The 17383-nt window shown below is 48.1% G+C and overlaps 6 protein-coding genes across 6 annotated transcripts; 2 read left to right on the top strand and 4 right to left on the bottom strand.

Moving 5' to 3' along the window:
• Window positions 1-2: 2 nt before the first annotated feature.
• On the bottom strand, window positions 3-574 carry M430DRAFT_268819 (hypothetical protein; the record flags this gene model as incomplete). Its single annotated transcript, XM_024865464.1, has 2 exons — window positions 3-211; window positions 377-574. The coding sequence occupies 2 exons, from the start codon at window positions 572-574 to the stop codon at window positions 107-109; spliced, it is 303 nt and encodes a 100-aa protein (XP_024725099.1). The 3' UTR covers window positions 3-106.
• A 1270-nt stretch (window positions 575-1844) lies between these two features.
• On the bottom strand, window positions 1845-2363 carry M430DRAFT_268818 (hypothetical protein; the record flags this gene model as incomplete). Its single annotated transcript, XM_024865463.1, has 1 exon — window positions 1845-2363. The coding sequence occupies one exon, from the start codon at window positions 2361-2363 to the stop codon at window positions 1845-1847; it is 519 nt and encodes a 172-aa protein (XP_024725098.1).
• A 988-nt stretch (window positions 2364-3351) lies between these two features.
• M430DRAFT_32259 (hypothetical protein) lies at window positions 3352-5530 on the bottom strand. Its single transcript, XM_024866135.1, has 11 exons — window positions 5065-5530; window positions 4748-4987; window positions 4638-4664; window positions 4506-4580; window positions 4320-4446; window positions 4185-4195; window positions 4062-4088; window positions 3889-4007; window positions 3826-3832; window positions 3664-3775; window positions 3352-3591 (listed from the first exon to the last, which is right to left on the bottom strand). Exons 1-10 carry the CDS (start codon window positions 5113-5115, stop codon window positions 3686-3688), a joined length of 774 nt encoding a protein of 257 aa, XP_024725097.1. The 5' UTR covers window positions 5116-5530; the 3' UTR covers window positions 3352-3591; window positions 3664-3685.
• A 471-nt stretch (window positions 5531-6001) lies between these two features.
• On the top strand, window positions 6002-8321 carry M430DRAFT_112495 (glycoside hydrolase family 47 protein). The gene is made up of 4 exons (XM_024861474.1): window positions 6002-6935; window positions 6987-7266; window positions 7314-7822; window positions 7874-8321. The coding sequence occupies exons 1-4, from the start codon at window positions 6238-6240 to the stop codon at window positions 8166-8168; spliced, it is 1782 nt and encodes a 593-aa protein (XP_024725096.1). The 5' UTR covers window positions 6002-6237; the 3' UTR covers window positions 8169-8321.
• Window positions 8322-8583: 262 nt separating this feature from the next.
• On the top strand, window positions 8584-10426 carry M430DRAFT_112494 (hypothetical protein). Its single transcript, XM_024861473.1, has 2 exons — window positions 8584-9073; window positions 9129-10426. Exons 1-2 carry the CDS (start codon window positions 8624-8626, stop codon window positions 10254-10256), a joined length of 1578 nt encoding a protein of 525 aa, XP_024725095.1. The 5' UTR covers window positions 8584-8623; the 3' UTR covers window positions 10257-10426.
• A 3058-nt stretch (window positions 10427-13484) lies between these two features.
• On the bottom strand, window positions 13485-16835 carry M430DRAFT_131244 (hypothetical protein; the record flags this gene model as incomplete). The annotated part of the gene is made up of 2 exons (XM_024862180.1): window positions 16654-16835; window positions 13485-16598 (listed from the first exon to the last, which is right to left on the bottom strand). Exon 2 carries the CDS (start codon window positions 16335-16337, stop codon window positions 13485-13487), a length of 2853 nt encoding a protein of 950 aa, XP_024725094.1. The 5' UTR covers window positions 16338-16598; window positions 16654-16835.
• Between the last annotated feature and the right edge of the window lie 548 nt (window positions 16836-17383).

The raw sequence follows: 17383 nt of genomic DNA, 5'->3' as shown, positions 1-17383 counted from the left end.
AGTCTTGAACAATAACTGATAGGATTGCAAGTATTCGTTTTCTGGGGCTGACCATTTGGCGGTAGGGCTTTGCTGAGACGAGAACTCCACCGCCATTTGTTCGGATTCATTCCGTGTTGGCACGATCGTCGCTTTGAGGCTCATCTGCCCGTAGCTCTACACGGAACAAGAACCCTAGTGAGCCACTGATCAAGTCGTCCCTCGTGACGTCCTGGTATAACGGTAGACGCTGCTCTGATATGGTTGCAATACTTTTAATCAGAGTAAAAGTTCGCTATTGTTATGCAAATGAAGAAGGCGTCGTCGAGGTCTCGCTAGACTAGGATCTCAGCGGCGCTCCCGATATCTTGATGCTATCAACGGGTTGTTAAAGTACCTGAACCATCTGTATAGTTCCATTGGTGTGTAATATAGCATTCTCATTATTGTCCAACTGGGGGATGCGCTTCCTGACTATCCTCTGGATCATTGCCAACTGTGAGTTCTGGGCGTCATTAAACGCCTGGTATCGCTGTCTGTCTCGTTCCAGGCCTGTATATGGTTGGCCTTGTCTGTGCAGCGGATCATCCCACATAAGGAAAAGAACATTCTTTATTCTATAATAAGAGGCTAAAGAATGCCTTCAACTTTTGCCGGGTCTCTGGGGATTCATCCGTTCGAGACCAAGATCAAGGGTTGCGTGACATAGACGTCGATGTCTGGCTACGTTCATGAAGCCTTCTGCTCCCCCTGATCCGACAATCAGCGCGGCGGTGTGAATCTTGAATACCTCCGTATGATCTTTGAGTAGCTTAGGGGCGAACTCCAACTCTACCGTACGAATACGATAATGCGGAATAGCACCTGGGCGTATTGGATCGAGTTAGTCGCGTTAATAGTTATTATCGTAGCTATAGTCCGTCGTATCTAGACCCGGCGAGGATAGCCAGAAGTAGAAGATTCGTCGCCGACGTATAGAATATACCCTTATGAGCGAATGATCAAAATACGACAGGAGCTTAAACATATAGCTTTTGCCGTTTTGTTTCTGCTTTTGGGATAGCGTTCAGTGAATTAGTGTCGTCGGCCTTTGGTAGGTACGAGGTAGGTCGAAGTCGTCGCGGTATATGTCTCCATGGTCTTTGAGGTCTTCGTGCGGTTTTTATAATGAGGCAGCGATTGCTGTCTCGTCTTACCCGTGCCGGTTATAGCGAGCCTCGGGTGATTTCTTCAACGTCCGTGTTTGTTTGTGCTTGTTTTTGGGCTTGTTTTTGGGCTTGTTGGTAAGGACCGTAAGGTAGGTAGTACTTTAGTACTGAAAAAGCCTTTCCATTATTCTAACCACCATCTTGTTTCGAATCCCCTCTCTCTAGAAGTCTCAACACTTCTAGTTTTGCGGCACTAGTAAGCACACAGCAAGGATGACTATCGCGTGTCTTCCATGGCCGATGTAGCGATTATCCCTGGCTACTTTAAGTCCTGTGAATAGGGCCTAGTAATAATACCAAGGGGTAGATATTAGGTGTTGGGCATGATGTAGAAGTGCGAAGGAACCAGAGATAGGATGCTGGGTCCGAAATAAAGTAATAACAGAAACAATCGAAAGGTACTTGGTGCTACGACGAGTAATAGGTTAGATAACTTAGGTAGGTTCCCTGGATCGATCTGATGGCAGAAAGACGATGATCTTGGAGAGAGCCCGGAGTCGGTGACTCAGATCGTGTTCTGGGGAATCGGATGATATCGCAGAGCATTTCTATAGCCTGTCGGTACTTCTGACAGGTAATATTCTGCGATATGCTTTTGGTGTTCTATGACGAACGTTTTGAGGGTTATGAGCTCGGCATCTACATGCCTTCTCTGTCTTACAGCATTTGGAGGCGCATCATGTCCACTTCGTGCTGGATTGTGAGTCGTGATTTAGGGCCTTGGAAGATGTTGCTGAAATTCCGGAATCTGTTATCTCTGTGGTAGGTCACCATAGTCCATTTGGCCCAGATCACATTGGGCTGAGGAGCCCTTCTTATCTCGTAGGATGGATACGGTGAGGTAAGGTAGTCGACCCAGGGGGGTGTCGAAGGTCGCGGGTCGATACATTGTTGTCTTCGAGCTATATCGTCCAACGCTTTGTTGATTTCTTTCTGTAATTGCGAAATATCCAGGGCTGTTATCTTCAGAAGCTTGTGAAGACCCATGAAGCCGTTGAATTCAGCTGCTTTTGCATGCCGGAGCACTTCTGCCGTAAATGCACGGAGACTCCGGTCTGACTTGGCGTCTTCTATTGTATACCTTTTTTCCTGCAACTGCCGAAGTGTTGCTGAAGCTGGTGCTTCCTTAAACCTCCTGATGAGAGCATCGGTCCACCGTGCCCTCTGAAGACCCATTCATCTGAGTCCTCTTGACTATCCGGATTGCCCTGACGCTGCGCCATTTCGACAATCTCACCCCTTTTTTTTGATGATCCCGCTCCGTCTGGCTAATATGCGTTCTGGCATAAAGTATTTGAGCAAGAATGCGAGGAATCCTTGCTGATACTGCGTTGTCTTTGGTACATCACCACGTCCAGAATAGATTGAGCTGTCGAAGTCTTCAAGTCCCCAGCATTACTCCTTCATATATTTTCCCGTCCTCTTATAGCTGCTTCTCGTCTTTTGCCAAGAGACGTGCAAGGTGCCGCCATAGTGTCCTTCTTATTGTTGCTTTATCACCTCAACGGTGATTTGTTCCAACGAGGAATTGTTTCCAGTACTACTGTACTACCAAGTCACCGCCGGGAGGTAGTGTCCGTAACCCGCGAACGGCTCGAAGATGTGCTGAATAGGCATATGTATAGCCTAATGTCCTCAACTTCGCGTTTGGTTGGTTTGGGTGTGGTGCTACCAAGACTCGTGTAGTTTGGTAAGGTATGTTTGTTCGTGTTCAGGAGTATTTTCCTTTTTCTTGATGGACAGAGCCTGGAGGACTAGGTCTAGAATAAAAATGTAACAAAGATAAGGTAGGTGGTAGGAACGCAAGGTTCAAAGATGAACAAGGGCTAATGCCACTCCGAGTTATTGTTTTTGTGAGTAGGTAGGTTTTGTGAAGTGATTCAAGAATCAAGTGAAGGGAGCTTCAAGAATAAATTGGGTTTCCATAGATATATATAATGGAAGAAAGGGCTCTTCTAGAAAGATATATAGCATTTTTGAAGTTCATCAAAGAAGATCTCTCTATGACTCTTGGGGGAACCAACGTGCTTTGATCGACTTCTATTTTGTGGTGAGGAAGTCGGTGGGGAAATAGCGAGAATAGGAGGTTAAACACCAATTAAGCGAAATGCTCAGGGGCACAGGAACACATCTGGATCGCAAAGATCGCGCGAGTAAAAAAGAGAGCGTATTGTATAAAGAGGGAAGAATAAACTAGACTGTACTGAAAGTTGCCAATCTTGTATTATACATTCAAAAATCCCAGAAAATTCAATTATCCATAGCGCTTGTATTGCCAACAGGTGAAGAAAGCTTCGATTTCGGAGTGCTCTTCGGGTATCGAGAACGAGCCAGGGGGTGAATTCAAATTCTGGATACAGTTGTAATTGGATACACGATCCCGTTCGGATCCATCTTGGTACCCCTTAGAGGAATTAGAACGAATCTTAATATGAAGGGCGATGCGAAAACATCCACGTTTTTGATGGTAACTTACCTTAGGCCTGGAAAATGCTTGTTTACATATTAGTCCTGTTCTGGCCATAGGTCCTACTCCGGTCCAAGTCGGAATCGACGGTTGGATCTAGGCGGTTCGCGAAGTCAGAGTTCTAGAGAAGATTAGTCGGTTATTTTCAAGACTGGGACTGTTGAAACCCACGTGAGGACTGCAGATAGGTTAGCCTCTGTTCGACAAGCTTTAAGAAGGGTTAATGATGCTTACCCAGCTGTGTTCTGAGCTGTTCCGCTTCCAGGGGTAGCATGGCTTCCTGACGCTCCCATGAAACCTCCCTTCTCAGCGCCGCGTCTGTTTCCACGGTGGTCCAAATCACTATCGACACGCTAGAGATCACCGTCAGAAGAGAGGAATGAAATTCGAATCGAAGGTGGACTTACTGGATCCAACTTGTTGGCTAAGTTCGACTGTAGAATATTAATTAGCATTCAATAAAGGAAATCCTGGTTTGTACTCTATAGGCAGAGCGCGATCAATAATCAAGAGGAATAGGTGGTACTTGCATCATGAGGGCCTATGAATATAGTTAGCCAGATTCTATGGATTGTATGGCATGGAAGAGTATTGCAACATGCAGCAGCACTAGAAGGCATGTTTCAAGTGTTCAGGCCCAAAAGGCCAGTTACAGGAAGACGAACCTGCGTTTGTTGAGCTTGAAATGCCACCAGTGGCTCCAGTTTCTCTCCTAGAGTGGGTACCACCATATCCCGTGGTGTCGGTTCCTCTGTATCCTGTCGTCCCAGTAGTGCCGGTGCTATCATAGCGCTATATAGAGTCAGCAACTCATCGATATAAACGGATACGGTATACCATCGAACACATACAGGATCTAGGCCAGTTTCGGTGCCAGAATATCCACCATAAGTCCCGGTGGCACCGGTTCTAGTGCTATCAACACGCTATGTATATGTCAGAAAGGAACCACTATAAAACTCTTATAGCCATGAAATGCTTACAGGGTCTAGAGTATTGGCGAAGTCAGACTTGAAAACAAATGTGTCAGTAGAAGTTCTTATAGTGTCGAAATGAGCTGACAAAGCCTGCCCCGTATAATCACTAGGCTTACCGAATGAGGGCCTGTACGGCCTAAAGTTCCGGTTACACCAGGTCCAGCGCTTGAATATATATCGGTCTCCCTGACACCAGTCCCAGTGCTTGGATATGTAGCAGAAGTTCCAGTGACACCAGGTCCAGTGCCGGAATATCCAGCTCCAGTTCCTGTGTTGCCAGTAGTAGAGTATTCAGGGCCTGTGGCATGGCCGGTCCTTGTATCAGTTGGGTGGTCCTTGTGCAGGTGGAGGGTATCCTAGGAGATTATTGTGTTAGCAATGGTGGTCAAGTGGACTCAATAGGAGTTTCAATGAGCACGGTGTATAAGCATACCTTGATCTTGTCCATGGTGGACTCCTTGCCGGTGTTGGTATGGCCAGTCATCTTGATTTATTTTTGTGTCTTTGAAATACTTTTCCTGTTCAAGTTTTTTGAAGTTCGATTTCAAGTGATGAAGTTGAGTGTTGATGCAGAAGAAGTTGGGCTCAGGCTGGAGGAAAGGCTGTTATATATCTATTGAGAGCCTGAAAGAGTCAACAAACGAAACCTGTTACAAACCTTGTTCTCAAAAGGTGAGATGGTTTGATAGCACTCAAGTTGCCACAAACATCCCACAGCATTCCCCCAGAATTTGGATGTTTGAAGCTGATCATTCGTCATATGGGTCATCATATGCCCATCTTCCTGTATCAACCGCACAGCCGATCATGATTGCGCGACAGCCAAGTGCTTGTCTATGTTGCATGTGCCTCATGGGTTATCTGATTGGAGTATCAATCTGCACAAACACATCAAAAAGGTGATTCCCTGGAGAAAGGAGAGCCCCGACGTCAAACCTCCATCATCGCCTGTGGCTGGAACGTCATTGTGGACAGCGGGGAAGTGGAGCCAATCGCTTATCGGTTCCTGAGAGATCTCTGGGCTTGATGAGTGGCGGTGCAAGGCATATAGCTCAGGAGAAACAGGCTTTCAAGCCTCAATCCATCTTGTGGTTATATCCATCCGAGTCCTTCATTAGTGATGTCAGAGGACGTTAAAATGCAACAATGAGAATGCAGTCTTCAGATCCAAGATCAGTGGACCCCTGCTCTGATTCTCTCACTCACAGCGAGCGTCTTTCCGTAGCCGCTTGCCAAAGCTTCGCGCTGCTTTAAGGCTCGGGTAACTGCTGGTGAAAGCGGCATGAGGCCCTATGTACCTTGCGAGGAACGGCGCCAAAAGTTCCAATACGCGCTCGTCAGGGACTCCTATACCAGGTACGCTTTATATCACCTTTGGACGGAATCACAGCGTCAAAAGTTTCAGCATGCGCTCGTCAGGGGTTAATATACGCTCTGAGCTACCTACTTACCTTAGGAAGCCGCCCTGATTTCCTGAAAATCCTGGATTGCCAGTTTACCTCCAGTTTGCAGCAAGGCAGATGCCGGAAATATATCAATCCATTGCTATCACCAAAATTTCCATTGTTGCGAAGCATCGCCCACATAGCTATCCTCCTAAAGCGCCATGTTAACCAGGAGACTGTTTCCCCTCTACTTGTTTACAGGAGTAGGTCTGATCGCGTTCTTCTATTTCTTCGAGTCGCGAGATGCGGAATCTACACCAATCTTTCTCGGCGCGGGCCAATTCAATCGTCCCCCCGCGAAAGACGGGCAATTTCAGTGGAGTACCCGGCCTGAGAAACATCCAGTATCATCGCTGATTCCATTTCCGACTGGCTATCCGGCCAAAATATCTTCTATCCAGCATAAGTTCACCCCCGAGTCGGGTGCGGCTGCAGACGAGCGGATTAAGAGGCGTCAAAGCGTCAAGGAGACATTCATTCGGGCATGGAATGGATACAGGGAGCACGCATGGCTGAAAGACGAACTCACTCCCATATCTGGTAGTTCTCGAAGCCATTTCGGGGGCTGGGCAGCGACATTGGTAGATTCGCTGGATACGTTATGGATCATGGATCTAAAGACTGAGTTTGAAGAAGCGGTTGAAAGCGTCAGGGATATCGATTTTACGACCACGGAGGAAGACCAAATCAATACTTTTGAGACGACCATTCGTTATCTGGGAGGGCTGTTAGCTGCATTTGACCTTAGTGATGGGAAATATCCCGTTCTTTTGGAGAAGGCCCTGGAACTAGGAGACATGCTGTATGCGGCATTTGATACTCCCAATAGGATGCCAATCACAAGATGGTATTGGAAGACGTAAGATTTCTCTTTATGATTGACCCTGTTGAGTTATTGACGCCTCAACAGTGGAATGTCTGGAGACACCCAAAAGCCGGATGACGGAGTTCTTGCTGCTGAGATCGGATCTTTATCTCTTGAATTTACGAGACTCTCACAACTCACTGGTGATGCAAAGTTCTTCGACGCAATCCAGCGAATTTCCGACCGCTTTGAACAGGCACAATTAAAGACGAAACTTCCGGGAATGTGGCCAGTGGTTGTGAATCCGCAGGCAGCTGACCTTGGAACGGACACTGGTTTTACACTTGGAGCTATGGCAGACTCGCTCTACGAATATCTTCCTAAGGTATGTATCCCTATTCGCCGTGTCTCCATGTATCCTAATATGTCTAGCAATACATGTTACTTGGCGGACTATCTCAGCAATACCGCAACCTCTACGAGATCGCCATCGACACGGCGAAGAAAAACTTGCTCTTCCGACCAATGACTCCAAATGAAGACGACATTCTCATTTCAGGAAATGTACGTGTGGTGTCCCCTACCGAGGTCCAACTCGACCCACAAGGGCAACATCTCGCATGCTTTGTCGGGGGCATGATGGCAATCGGGTCTCGGATCTTCGATAGACCAGATGACTTACCAATTGCTCGAAAGCTGGTCGACGGCTGCATTTGGGCATATCAATCAATGCCTAGCGGTATAATGCCAGAAAGCTTCCATGTTGTGCCGTGCGAAGATGCGACGAGCTGTAAATGGGACGAGAAGAAGTGGCACGCTGGTATTGAGAGCCGCCACGATGACTTCAAAGTTGGGGAAGCTGCATCCATGGCAGAGCAGATCAAGAATCTCGGTCTTTTCCCTGGATTTACTGATATAGCGGACAGGAGATATATTCTTCGGTAAGTCAATTGGATTGCTCCTCTTCTGCATTGCGCTGATTGTTCTTTAAGGCCCGAAACAATTGAATCAATCTTCATCCTCTACCGGATCACGGGAGATGAAAGCCTTCGAGACACCGCTTGGGAGATCTTCCAATCAATCACCGAATACACGCACACGGCTTTCGGGAACGCAGCTTTGAGTGACGTAACGCATCTACCACCACAGCAATCCGATAGTATGGAGTCCTTTTGGACTGCGGAAACACTGAAGTACTTTTACTTGATTTTCAGCGACACATCTCTGATAGATCTGGATCATTTTGTCTTTAACACCGAAGCGCACCCTTTTAAGCGGCCGCGATAGATACTGTTGCAAGTAGCCACTGCATTTATGCATCCTTTGTCACGGGTTAGAAGGTTTTGGAGTAATCGAATGGGGTTGTCAAGCTCATCATCATCGATCGCGGGCATTCCCAGGGCAGTTACCATATTACACACTACCTTACCTGTACCTGCCTGACAAGATCCATCCCTCTTTTGTCCATCCTTGCTAGGACAGATGTAAGTTTGAAGTGGCGTGTAAAAGATTGACCGTAAGGAACGAACGATAAACACAGTAACCTAGACATCTGTTGCATCACCAGCAAAGCTTCACAAAATAGCAGCAGCATTCGAATGCATGATTGCTCATGCATTGGAGCGGCCGCATCACGTGATAAAGCCTCACTGCCCCTGAGAATTATTTGGCATCGGACCTGGCAACCCATCAGCAGGTGCCAACCATATCTCGATCCGTCGGCGAGGGATGCTTCTTTTACCATGCCAGCTTCTCTCGAGCTCGATAATGGTAAGCACATTACTTACGAGTCGGCCCTCAAGAGAGATGCCAACATCATCAATGAAGCAACATACCCTGGAGCAAGGAGACAGCTCTTTCAGAAGCTCTGGGATCAGCGAGCAACGATCCAGGCTATTGTTCGGCACCACCTGAGACTGCGCGATGAAGACGCTTGTATCGTCAAAGCAGAGAACCGATGGATTCATGGGAGCTTTAATGTGTGTATACCTGTGGAAGTAAGGTCGGCCAGCTTCAACAAGGACTTGATGTTTCGTTGTCCTATGCCACACAAGCTTGCCGAAGCCAAATACCCTGGCACCATTGACGAGAAACTAAGCTGCGAGGTTGGAACCTACGTTTGGATGCAAGATCGATGCCCCGACATTCCCATTCCATACTTATACGGCTTTGGCTTCTCCGACAACCGACACGTAAGTTATTGTATCTCTTGAGATTTCCGTGCTAACATTATTGCTTCGTCTATAGTTTGCACACGAGCAACGATTGCCTTTTTATCTTCGCCTTTGGCGCATGTTCCAGCGATTTTCCCGCAACTTGCTTCGGTACCCAGCTTTGTCTCGATATGCCCCAAGTCCGACCTACCTGCGCCTACCCACTGCGTATATGCTCCTCGAGTATATCGGCCACGATAAAGGCGAAGTGCTCTCAAACACATGGGATAGGCATCGACGGGACCCGGTCCGGAGGCAAAAGCTCTTCCGAGGCATGGCGCGCTTGATCTTGTCTTTAGCTCGCATTCCTCAGCCTCGAATAGGCTCGTTCCAATTCCATAATAACGGCACAATTACACTGTCAAACCGGCCGCTGCCTTGCTCTATTATCATTTTAGAGAATGAAGGCGCCCCAAGAACGATATCGAGAAATGAAACATATACCTGTACTGAGCCCTTTGTCTCAGATATACTCACCTTCCATGACAACTTCTTTCTTGGCAATCCGAATGCAGCTCACAGTACGGAAGACTGTCTCGGCCAGATGGCTGCTAAAGCGATGCTTAGGGCACTCTCACATCACTACATCCAGCGAGAAAGTCGTAACGGGCCATTCCGTCTTCAGCTTACCGATTTCCATGCGAGTAACATCTTCGTCGACAAAGACTGGAACATTACATGTCTCATAGACCATGAGTGGGTGTGTGCGCTACCCGCCGAGATGCTTTCTGTTCCCTATTGGCTCACGGGATGCGGTATCGATGAGATAATAGAAGACAGGCTCGGTGAGTTTGATATAGTTCGCCAGGAGTTTATGGATATATTTGAGGAAGAAGAAATCAGGATGACGCCAACGGATGCGCCCTCACTGACAACAATCATGCATGACGGCTGGAAATCTGGAGCAGTCTGGTTCTGGCATTGTATTACGTCTGTAAATGCCGCGTTTGCTCTAGTCGAAGATCATATCGGTCCTAAATTTCTTCCTCTCTCTACGAAGACCGAAGGAATACTTTCACAGTATTGGTGCCAGAGTTCTTCTCTAGTTGCTGAGAGGAAAGTCGCTGATCGAGAAGAATATGTGAAACGGTTACAAGTTCTCTTTGACGAAGAAGCAGGCCTCTCTAGAGAGGAAGAGACTCTTGCCACCCACAGTGAGTGATGCCTGCAAAACGGTTAGAGCCGGCCTCGTTGACGTGTGATTTGGTTCATTGATACTTGCTTGGTACTGCTCTGCCTTCCCTGTACTGTGGCTCCAACGGCTTGAATTGCTCATGCTAGTTATTGCTCTTTATCATGGTGAGGTGAGTTGAGCGGGCCGAGCCATCGCCCAATTTGATTGTGAGCGTCTGTGCTAGCCGCGCGGCTTGAGCCGCTCCCCAAGTGGATGTACTCTATTGATCGATCCACGCCACAGCGGTAGTGCAATCTTGCAATTTGTCCAAGTGTTTAATGCCTATTATTAGACAATTCTGACTTGAATCTATAATAATCGTTGTTATTTTGTAAGAACCTTTGACTTTAAGCTTGTTGGTTTTTACGCTGAGATAGCCCTGAATAACCAACATACAGGGAGGGGGAGGGGGATAGTATTGCTCTTTTTCCCGTCTCAGGGTATTCACCTTCTCCACATCCCATTCCGTCGTTTCTATTTTATTTACTGTGCACAAGTCCATCTCGAATTGTCCAGCGTCATTCTATAATGTTGGACTTCAGACGATCCTGGCCTGGATTCTCCTTACTCCTCATTCTGTTCTGCCTCTTCTCTCCAATCTTCTCAGTATGCTATTATCCTAACGGAGATGTCACCACTAGCGATGTTCCGTGTTCCGACACCACAGCTGAATCCGCATGCTGTTCAGTGGGCTACATTTGTCTATCCAACGGTATTTGCATGCAGAGTAACGACTCGATAGAGGCGCAGAGCTTTTCATCATACGTGCGAGGCTCCTGCACTGATCAAACATGGCGTTCTTCTTATTGTCCGAACTTTTGCGTGAACGCAAATGCTCCGTACAGCGATGATACAGCCGGCGGAGAGGGAATGGCAAAATGTCCAAATACAACAATTGACATGTATTACTGCGTTGATTTTGATCAAAGTGCGGTCAATTGCGAGACGCGGCAGAATGTTGTCATATTTCAAGGCAAGTCTACTAATTTATACATGTAGTGAAGATGGTATTGACTTTGCTCGATAGGAACTCCTTCGGCCGTTACAACAATTGGGGTGGTGCCTTCAACTTCCTCTTCTTCGACTTCCATAGCAGCCGCGACAACAGTGTCTACAAGTGCACAGACTGATACTCCTTCAAGCACATCATCAATCTCCAGTCCAACGAACACTGGCAAATTCTCAAGCACCAACGCTGTTGCCATCGGCGCCGGCGTCGGGGTGCCTGTCAGTGTCATACTCATTGGTCTGCTTGGCTTCTTATTCTTCCGCCACCAGCGTAAGAAGAGAGCATCAGATTACGCTGATCCTCCAACAGCAGCACGGCGGACATACAAAGGCGACCATGGAAGTCCGCCGATAGGGTTGGGGGGATATGGTCAAGGAGGACTTTCTGCCCTGGGACAGCAGACTCCTATGGGTGAGCTTGTGGGACATGAGGGGCCAGTTCCACAAGTGCGGCATGAGATGCCTGCTCATGGATTGAATTGAGACCAGATGTGGTACTGTTATCAACAGGCTGCGCTTGTGTCCCTATGGATTGGGTTATGGTTTCTTGGCGGACCGATTGGGTCGATCTTAACCCTCAAAAGCCCAGCCCATGGATCCTCGATTCATGAATTTTCTAAGAGAAGCATTTTTAACAATTACGCCCTTTCTACTTTACTTTTTCCACTCGACCCCCAAGGTAAACTCTTATATCGTTTTTCAACACATTTATTTTCATCACATGATTAGTGGCAGCACCTCGCTTACAAAATCCATAGTCCACATTGACAGCCCTCCCATTACACAGCCTTAACCGACGTTTAAGCCGTCCCGATATATTCCAAGCGTTTGTGGTTTAGTGGTAAAATCCATCGTTGCCAGTGTTCTTAACACTCAACATCGATGGGCCCCGGGTTCGATTCCCGGCGAACGCAATACAAGAGAATTCCTTTTTTTTGCTTCTATATCATGTTTTGTTTCTTTTTCTTGCGATTCCTTTCTTTCCTACAAAGGGATCCTGATTCTAAGTGAGCGTCTTCCGAAGTTCGGCGTTACTAATCATTTTACTTGAGACTAACTCGCTTAGTGACAGCACGTCCCCTTTTTTTTCAAGGCTTTTTTTTGACCTTCTATCTATCTCCCTTGATTCTTGTACTGTTCTAATCCGAATCCTTACATCTCTTGTCCGCGTTTGTGGTTTAGTGGTAAAATCCATCGTTGCCAATAAAGTGATTTATTTAACCTCGATGGGCCCCGGGTTCGATTCCCGGCGAACGCAAGGATTGAACGTGTATATACGCGTGTCTATACATTTTCTTTTCTCTCTCTCTTCCTCTTCCTTCCTTTCAAAAGAATTTTTTTTTCTTTTTTTAAGCTTCATATATATATAGTTTTTTTTTATTCCCGAAGCCTAAAGAGATTCTGCAGATCTAGCTAGGAATGTAAGAGTTGAACCGGCCGTAATTATAAAAACATAATAATAATACACTTGGTCCTTACTATGTTCCTGGTAACAGGAAGACAGACTCCTTTCGATGGCTCATTTTATTAGGAAATCATAAGGTAAGAGGTACGTAGGACGCAAAGGGCCAGCTGGCGATAAGCGAGACGGACGATCGATTAGTTTCAGGGGCAAAGAAGCTCTCAATTCAAAAACAACGTCTTTACGTACCTAAGGTACTTAGGTATACAGTAATAAATCTATGAATTATCAAAATATTGAATTTAATCTTCCTGATCCTCACGTATACACCTACACCCAGTTCTACATGTACAAGATGAAGTGGAGAGTAGCGTAATGATGTTTTTCATATTCGAAACCATTTTTTCTTTCTCGACGTTGCTGAATCCAATCAAATCAAATCCAGTCCTGCCCTGTCTCTGTGTCTGTACAGTACGCCAATCCGCATACTCCTTCTTCCCTCATTATCCTTCCCCTCGTTCCTATTACCAGAACAAACCGCTGGAGAGGAGAGGCATTTGATCATATATATAGAAAAACAAAAAGGGGAACGCGTTGATTCCGGAACGCTGTAGCCTGTCGCTGGCTCGCATATATAATCCTGCTTTCCAAGCAAAGCAGCGAAGAGTTATACGTAAAGAAAAAGATATATGACTGAGTATGGCGTATTGTTCCGTGTCATCTTACAATTTCGTGAGATATGTATATATATATGCGTTTTTTTTGGTCGGGGACACGTGGTTCGTTCCGCATTAGGCGTGTTCGGACTATTCATCGACATGAATGCGAAAGCCTGCCTTCGTCTCGCCCGGCACGAGACCTATAGGCTGGTTACTCGGATACTCGCTCGGACAGCTGCTTCCGTCGTCATCACTCTCCTCGTCCTCATTTCGCCACGAGCTTCCACTAACAACCATGCCAAGGACGCGTGTCCCACTTTCCTGTACCTCAACAGGGTCCTGGACACCTTCCCATTCATCCTCTGAATGCCCCTTGCTACTACCAGAGTCATAGTCACTCAGGGCATTCTGTTCTCCGCCTTCGAATTCCTCTGTCGTGCTGCCCTGTTCATCACCTCCATCTTCATCGAACTCGCTACTAATCCGACGTTCAATGTATGGCGCATTACTATGCGGCGTTGCATATGCAAACGGCGTCAACCCTCTCTTCATCTCCACGTAATCCTCAGCGTATGCGAATGGACTAGGCGGGCCCACACTCCAACGAGGAGTATCGCGTGGACGGCTGGGAGACCGCGTGCGCAAACGTTTCAGAATCCGCGGGCGCACTGGCGAGGACTGAAGTTCGTTGTTGAAAGAGGAAATGCGGCGTTTGGGTTGGGAGGGGGAATTGAGGGCAATGAGGGATGGCATAGAGGCTGTACGAGTACGGAGGGGCTGGAAGGGGTGGCGTTCTTTAAGAGGAGAGATAAGGTAGCCGGAGGGCTGAACGAGAGAGGTAGGTGTGGTGGAGATGTTGGGGGAGGCGGATGAGAGTTGGTCCGAGGAGGAGGTCTGTTCGGTCCCTTCGTTGGTAATTGGTCGGATGCTCAATGAGATATGGGATTCAATCGAAGAGTGAACACTTGGTGGTGGGTCAAGACGTTCGTCGAACTCCCAGCATGGCTCGTGTGCATCTGCTTCGGGCGTGTGGTCAAAACTTGCATCAGGGTAAACGCGATCCATTTGACGTAGCTTCTGCCACGTCCAAGTAGTAGTTGTCCCAAGATGTTGGATATAGCCGTCAGGCTGGGTGACATAAAGACGCCTTGTCCCAGTGGCACGCATGGCAACGCTTGAAGATAAGAATTGTGCAGTCCAGAGCGCAGGAGTGACCATCTCGGCAATGTTGAGAAATTGTAGGCAGGAATCCTTATGCAGCTTTCGGAGAGGAACCCAGGAAGCCTGAAGTCCAAGGTACTTGTCTAGTGGACGGGGAATTGCGCCTTTGTGCTCGTGGTGGCTGTAGGGGTCCTTCGCGAGGGTCTCTAGTAACTTCCCAAATGCAGACAACATCGCGGCTTGAACATCCCTGGCGTCAGGCCCTTTGATTTGAATCAACTTGACTAGTCCTCTGCTCCTAAGACGTTGATCGACCTTGCTCCGAGGACCACACGCCTTCGCCATCAACCACGACTGCTCCTCACTAAGAGCCTTTGCTGAAGTCTCCCAGGCTATAGCTTGATCATGAGCGGCAAGGCTTGCTTGAGCTGCAGCCATTGAATTGTGTTGAGTTTGCGTCCACTCATCACCTGACATACTGCTCATCCTGGTTCCTCGAGTAACTAGATGCTGTGGAGTCCAGATGCCCATCAACTGGGGACCAAAAGGCAAGAACACGACTTCCACCTCCCACGGTCGCGAGTGAGACGGGGGTGCAACAGCTTGGAGGTCAGAGAGCTGTGACTCAAGAGCCTCTATGCGAGAATAGTCCGGGCCAATAGCATTTGAACTCAAGGCAGAAGGGGCGTTTGACATTCTTGAGTCCATAGAAGCGTCAAGGAGTTGTCGGCTGCCGACACTACTGGCATCGTTCAAAGCCTGCTGCTGCCTCTCAACTTCAGCCATCCGGTCCTCAAGATCCCCGACACGGCCACCTAAATAATCATGTCCTTCCCGAACCTCCTCAAGGAGCGCTTGTGAAAACGAGGCATTTTCCAGTTGATCTAGTCGATGTTCATGATTTTGAATTTTCATGGGATAATCAATCACGTGTCTCACGATGCTCTGGATCCTTGGCAATAAATTTTCTTGGTCAGGGATAGGGGCAGGCCTAGATTCAGTGGCCTCCTCGGTCGTCCTCAAGGCTACAGTGACTCCGTTTGCTCTATCATCTGCGATTTTTTGGAGAGCATCTTGAACGATTGTGCCATTCTTGATAAAGGCAGCTTCAGCCTCCACACCCTGGGAGGATCTCACGCTCGGCGTAGCCACCTCGGTGAGGCTCTGCAAGTATGCATGGCCATTCGAATCCTCGTAAATCTGCATAGCCTTCCCATTTTCATGAAGCAAGGGGCCTTTTCGGGAGTCCGGATTATTCTTCCGCGCCGCGGAATTAGGTTTTGGTATATGACTCAGGGTCTGGAGTCCTAATCCTGCGAAGGGTCGAGTGCACCCTGCTTGGCTGCTTGAGGCTCTGGACCCATTGTCGGACGGTAAGAGACACTGGGACGGGATAGGAGGGAGACTTCCCTGGCTTGCAGAATTGAGGAAACGGTTCCATTGAAAGGTATCCGGTAGAGATTCTTGTGGCCCTACCTCTGGACGCTCATCTTCTAGACGAGGCTGCAACGGCTCCTGTGGCTGCTTCGGCTTTTCCGGGGTCAGAGATGACCCCTCAGCTACCTGTACATCAGTTTCAACCACTGGCCCATCTTCATAGCGGTCATGGTAGCAAGAATGATGGGTGCAGACACAAAATCCGGACGGCGTATCCAGAAGCTGGACCTGTAGGGCATTGTCCGTAAACCGACGACATCCACATCTCACATCGGCCCCAATGCTCATATTTCTATAATTGCACGGCCCACTTGGCGGCCGAGTATTCGAAAAGCCGTCATTGCTGTATCTATTCAAGAGCGGAGTGTTTGGGGCTGTTGGAACCTGGGGAGGGGCAGCCATGGGCAGGAATAAGAATGGGGCAGAGGGAGCCTCTCAAGAGATTATATCGCATTGAGGGCGAAGCGGTCTGTGACGGTCCGATCGAAGGCCAACAGCAGCTAGTTGGAACTCTCGCACCCAGCAGCGGTGTTCTCATCGGCTTCTCGTCTGGCAGTCGTATAATCGTGATATAGTAGTCCAAAAGACAGGCAGATGCGCATTCAGGGACGACGAGCCCGCCGGATGCGTCGCGACTCGAGTCAAACCGAGGACATCGCAGACCTGTTCCTCGATGCATCAGCTTCATGGACTCGCGTTCACGCAACAGAGCACTAACCTGCAGCCTTTCGTGGTGAAGAGGGGTAGAACAGAGGTAGGAGATTCGTTACTTATATACAGACAGATAAATAGGCAAGAGGAGGACGCGACGGATCTCCGCCAGAAGTCAGCGGGCACGCACCTGGGTCGCGTGGGGTAGAGAGGGAAGACAACTTGTCGAGAATCGAGAATCGAGAGGATCGACCCTCGAGGCCCCTGGCACCCCGGCAGCGCGCGTAAATACATGGTGCCTGTCTATGGAGTGGAGCGGGATCGTGTAAAACGCGTCTCCCAGCATTGATTGGTGCTTTGAGTGGGCGGGGTGCCTTGGCTGCCTGAGGTTGCAATCGAAGTGATCAATGCTTTACTCCGTATCCTCTACCAACACACGTCCTGACATGGTGAGAATAAATCAAAATAAAAGACGAAAAACTCAGAAAAGCGCCCTAGGGAAGCCCAAGGTATGTGTACTGAGTTCATTTCCGACAGATTACTTTTCCTGCTGAACATCTGGCTCCTTTTCATAGCGCTTGACTACTTCCAAGCTCAAAGGGCTCAAATCTGGGGACGGCCCGAGCCGGTAGCACTTGCTATACACCGAAATTCAACCAAATGTTTCCTTTTAGACGACATCACCAGAAATATTCTGCTGATCTGGAATGACGAAGTACATCCTTAAGGCTTGGGATCAGCCAGTGCCATATGCAAGTGCATTCATGCCTGCATCGGGAAAGTCTGAAAGGCTGGAA

Source organism: Amorphotheca resinae (genome assembly GCF_003019875.1).
Source record: "Amorphotheca resinae ATCC 22711 unplaced genomic scaffold M430scaffold_1, whole genome shotgun sequence".
Lineage (NCBI taxonomy): Eukaryota > Fungi > Ascomycota > Leotiomycetes > Helotiales > Amorphothecaceae > Amorphotheca > Amorphotheca resinae.
This window is presented reverse-complemented; position numbering and strand designations above follow the sequence as displayed.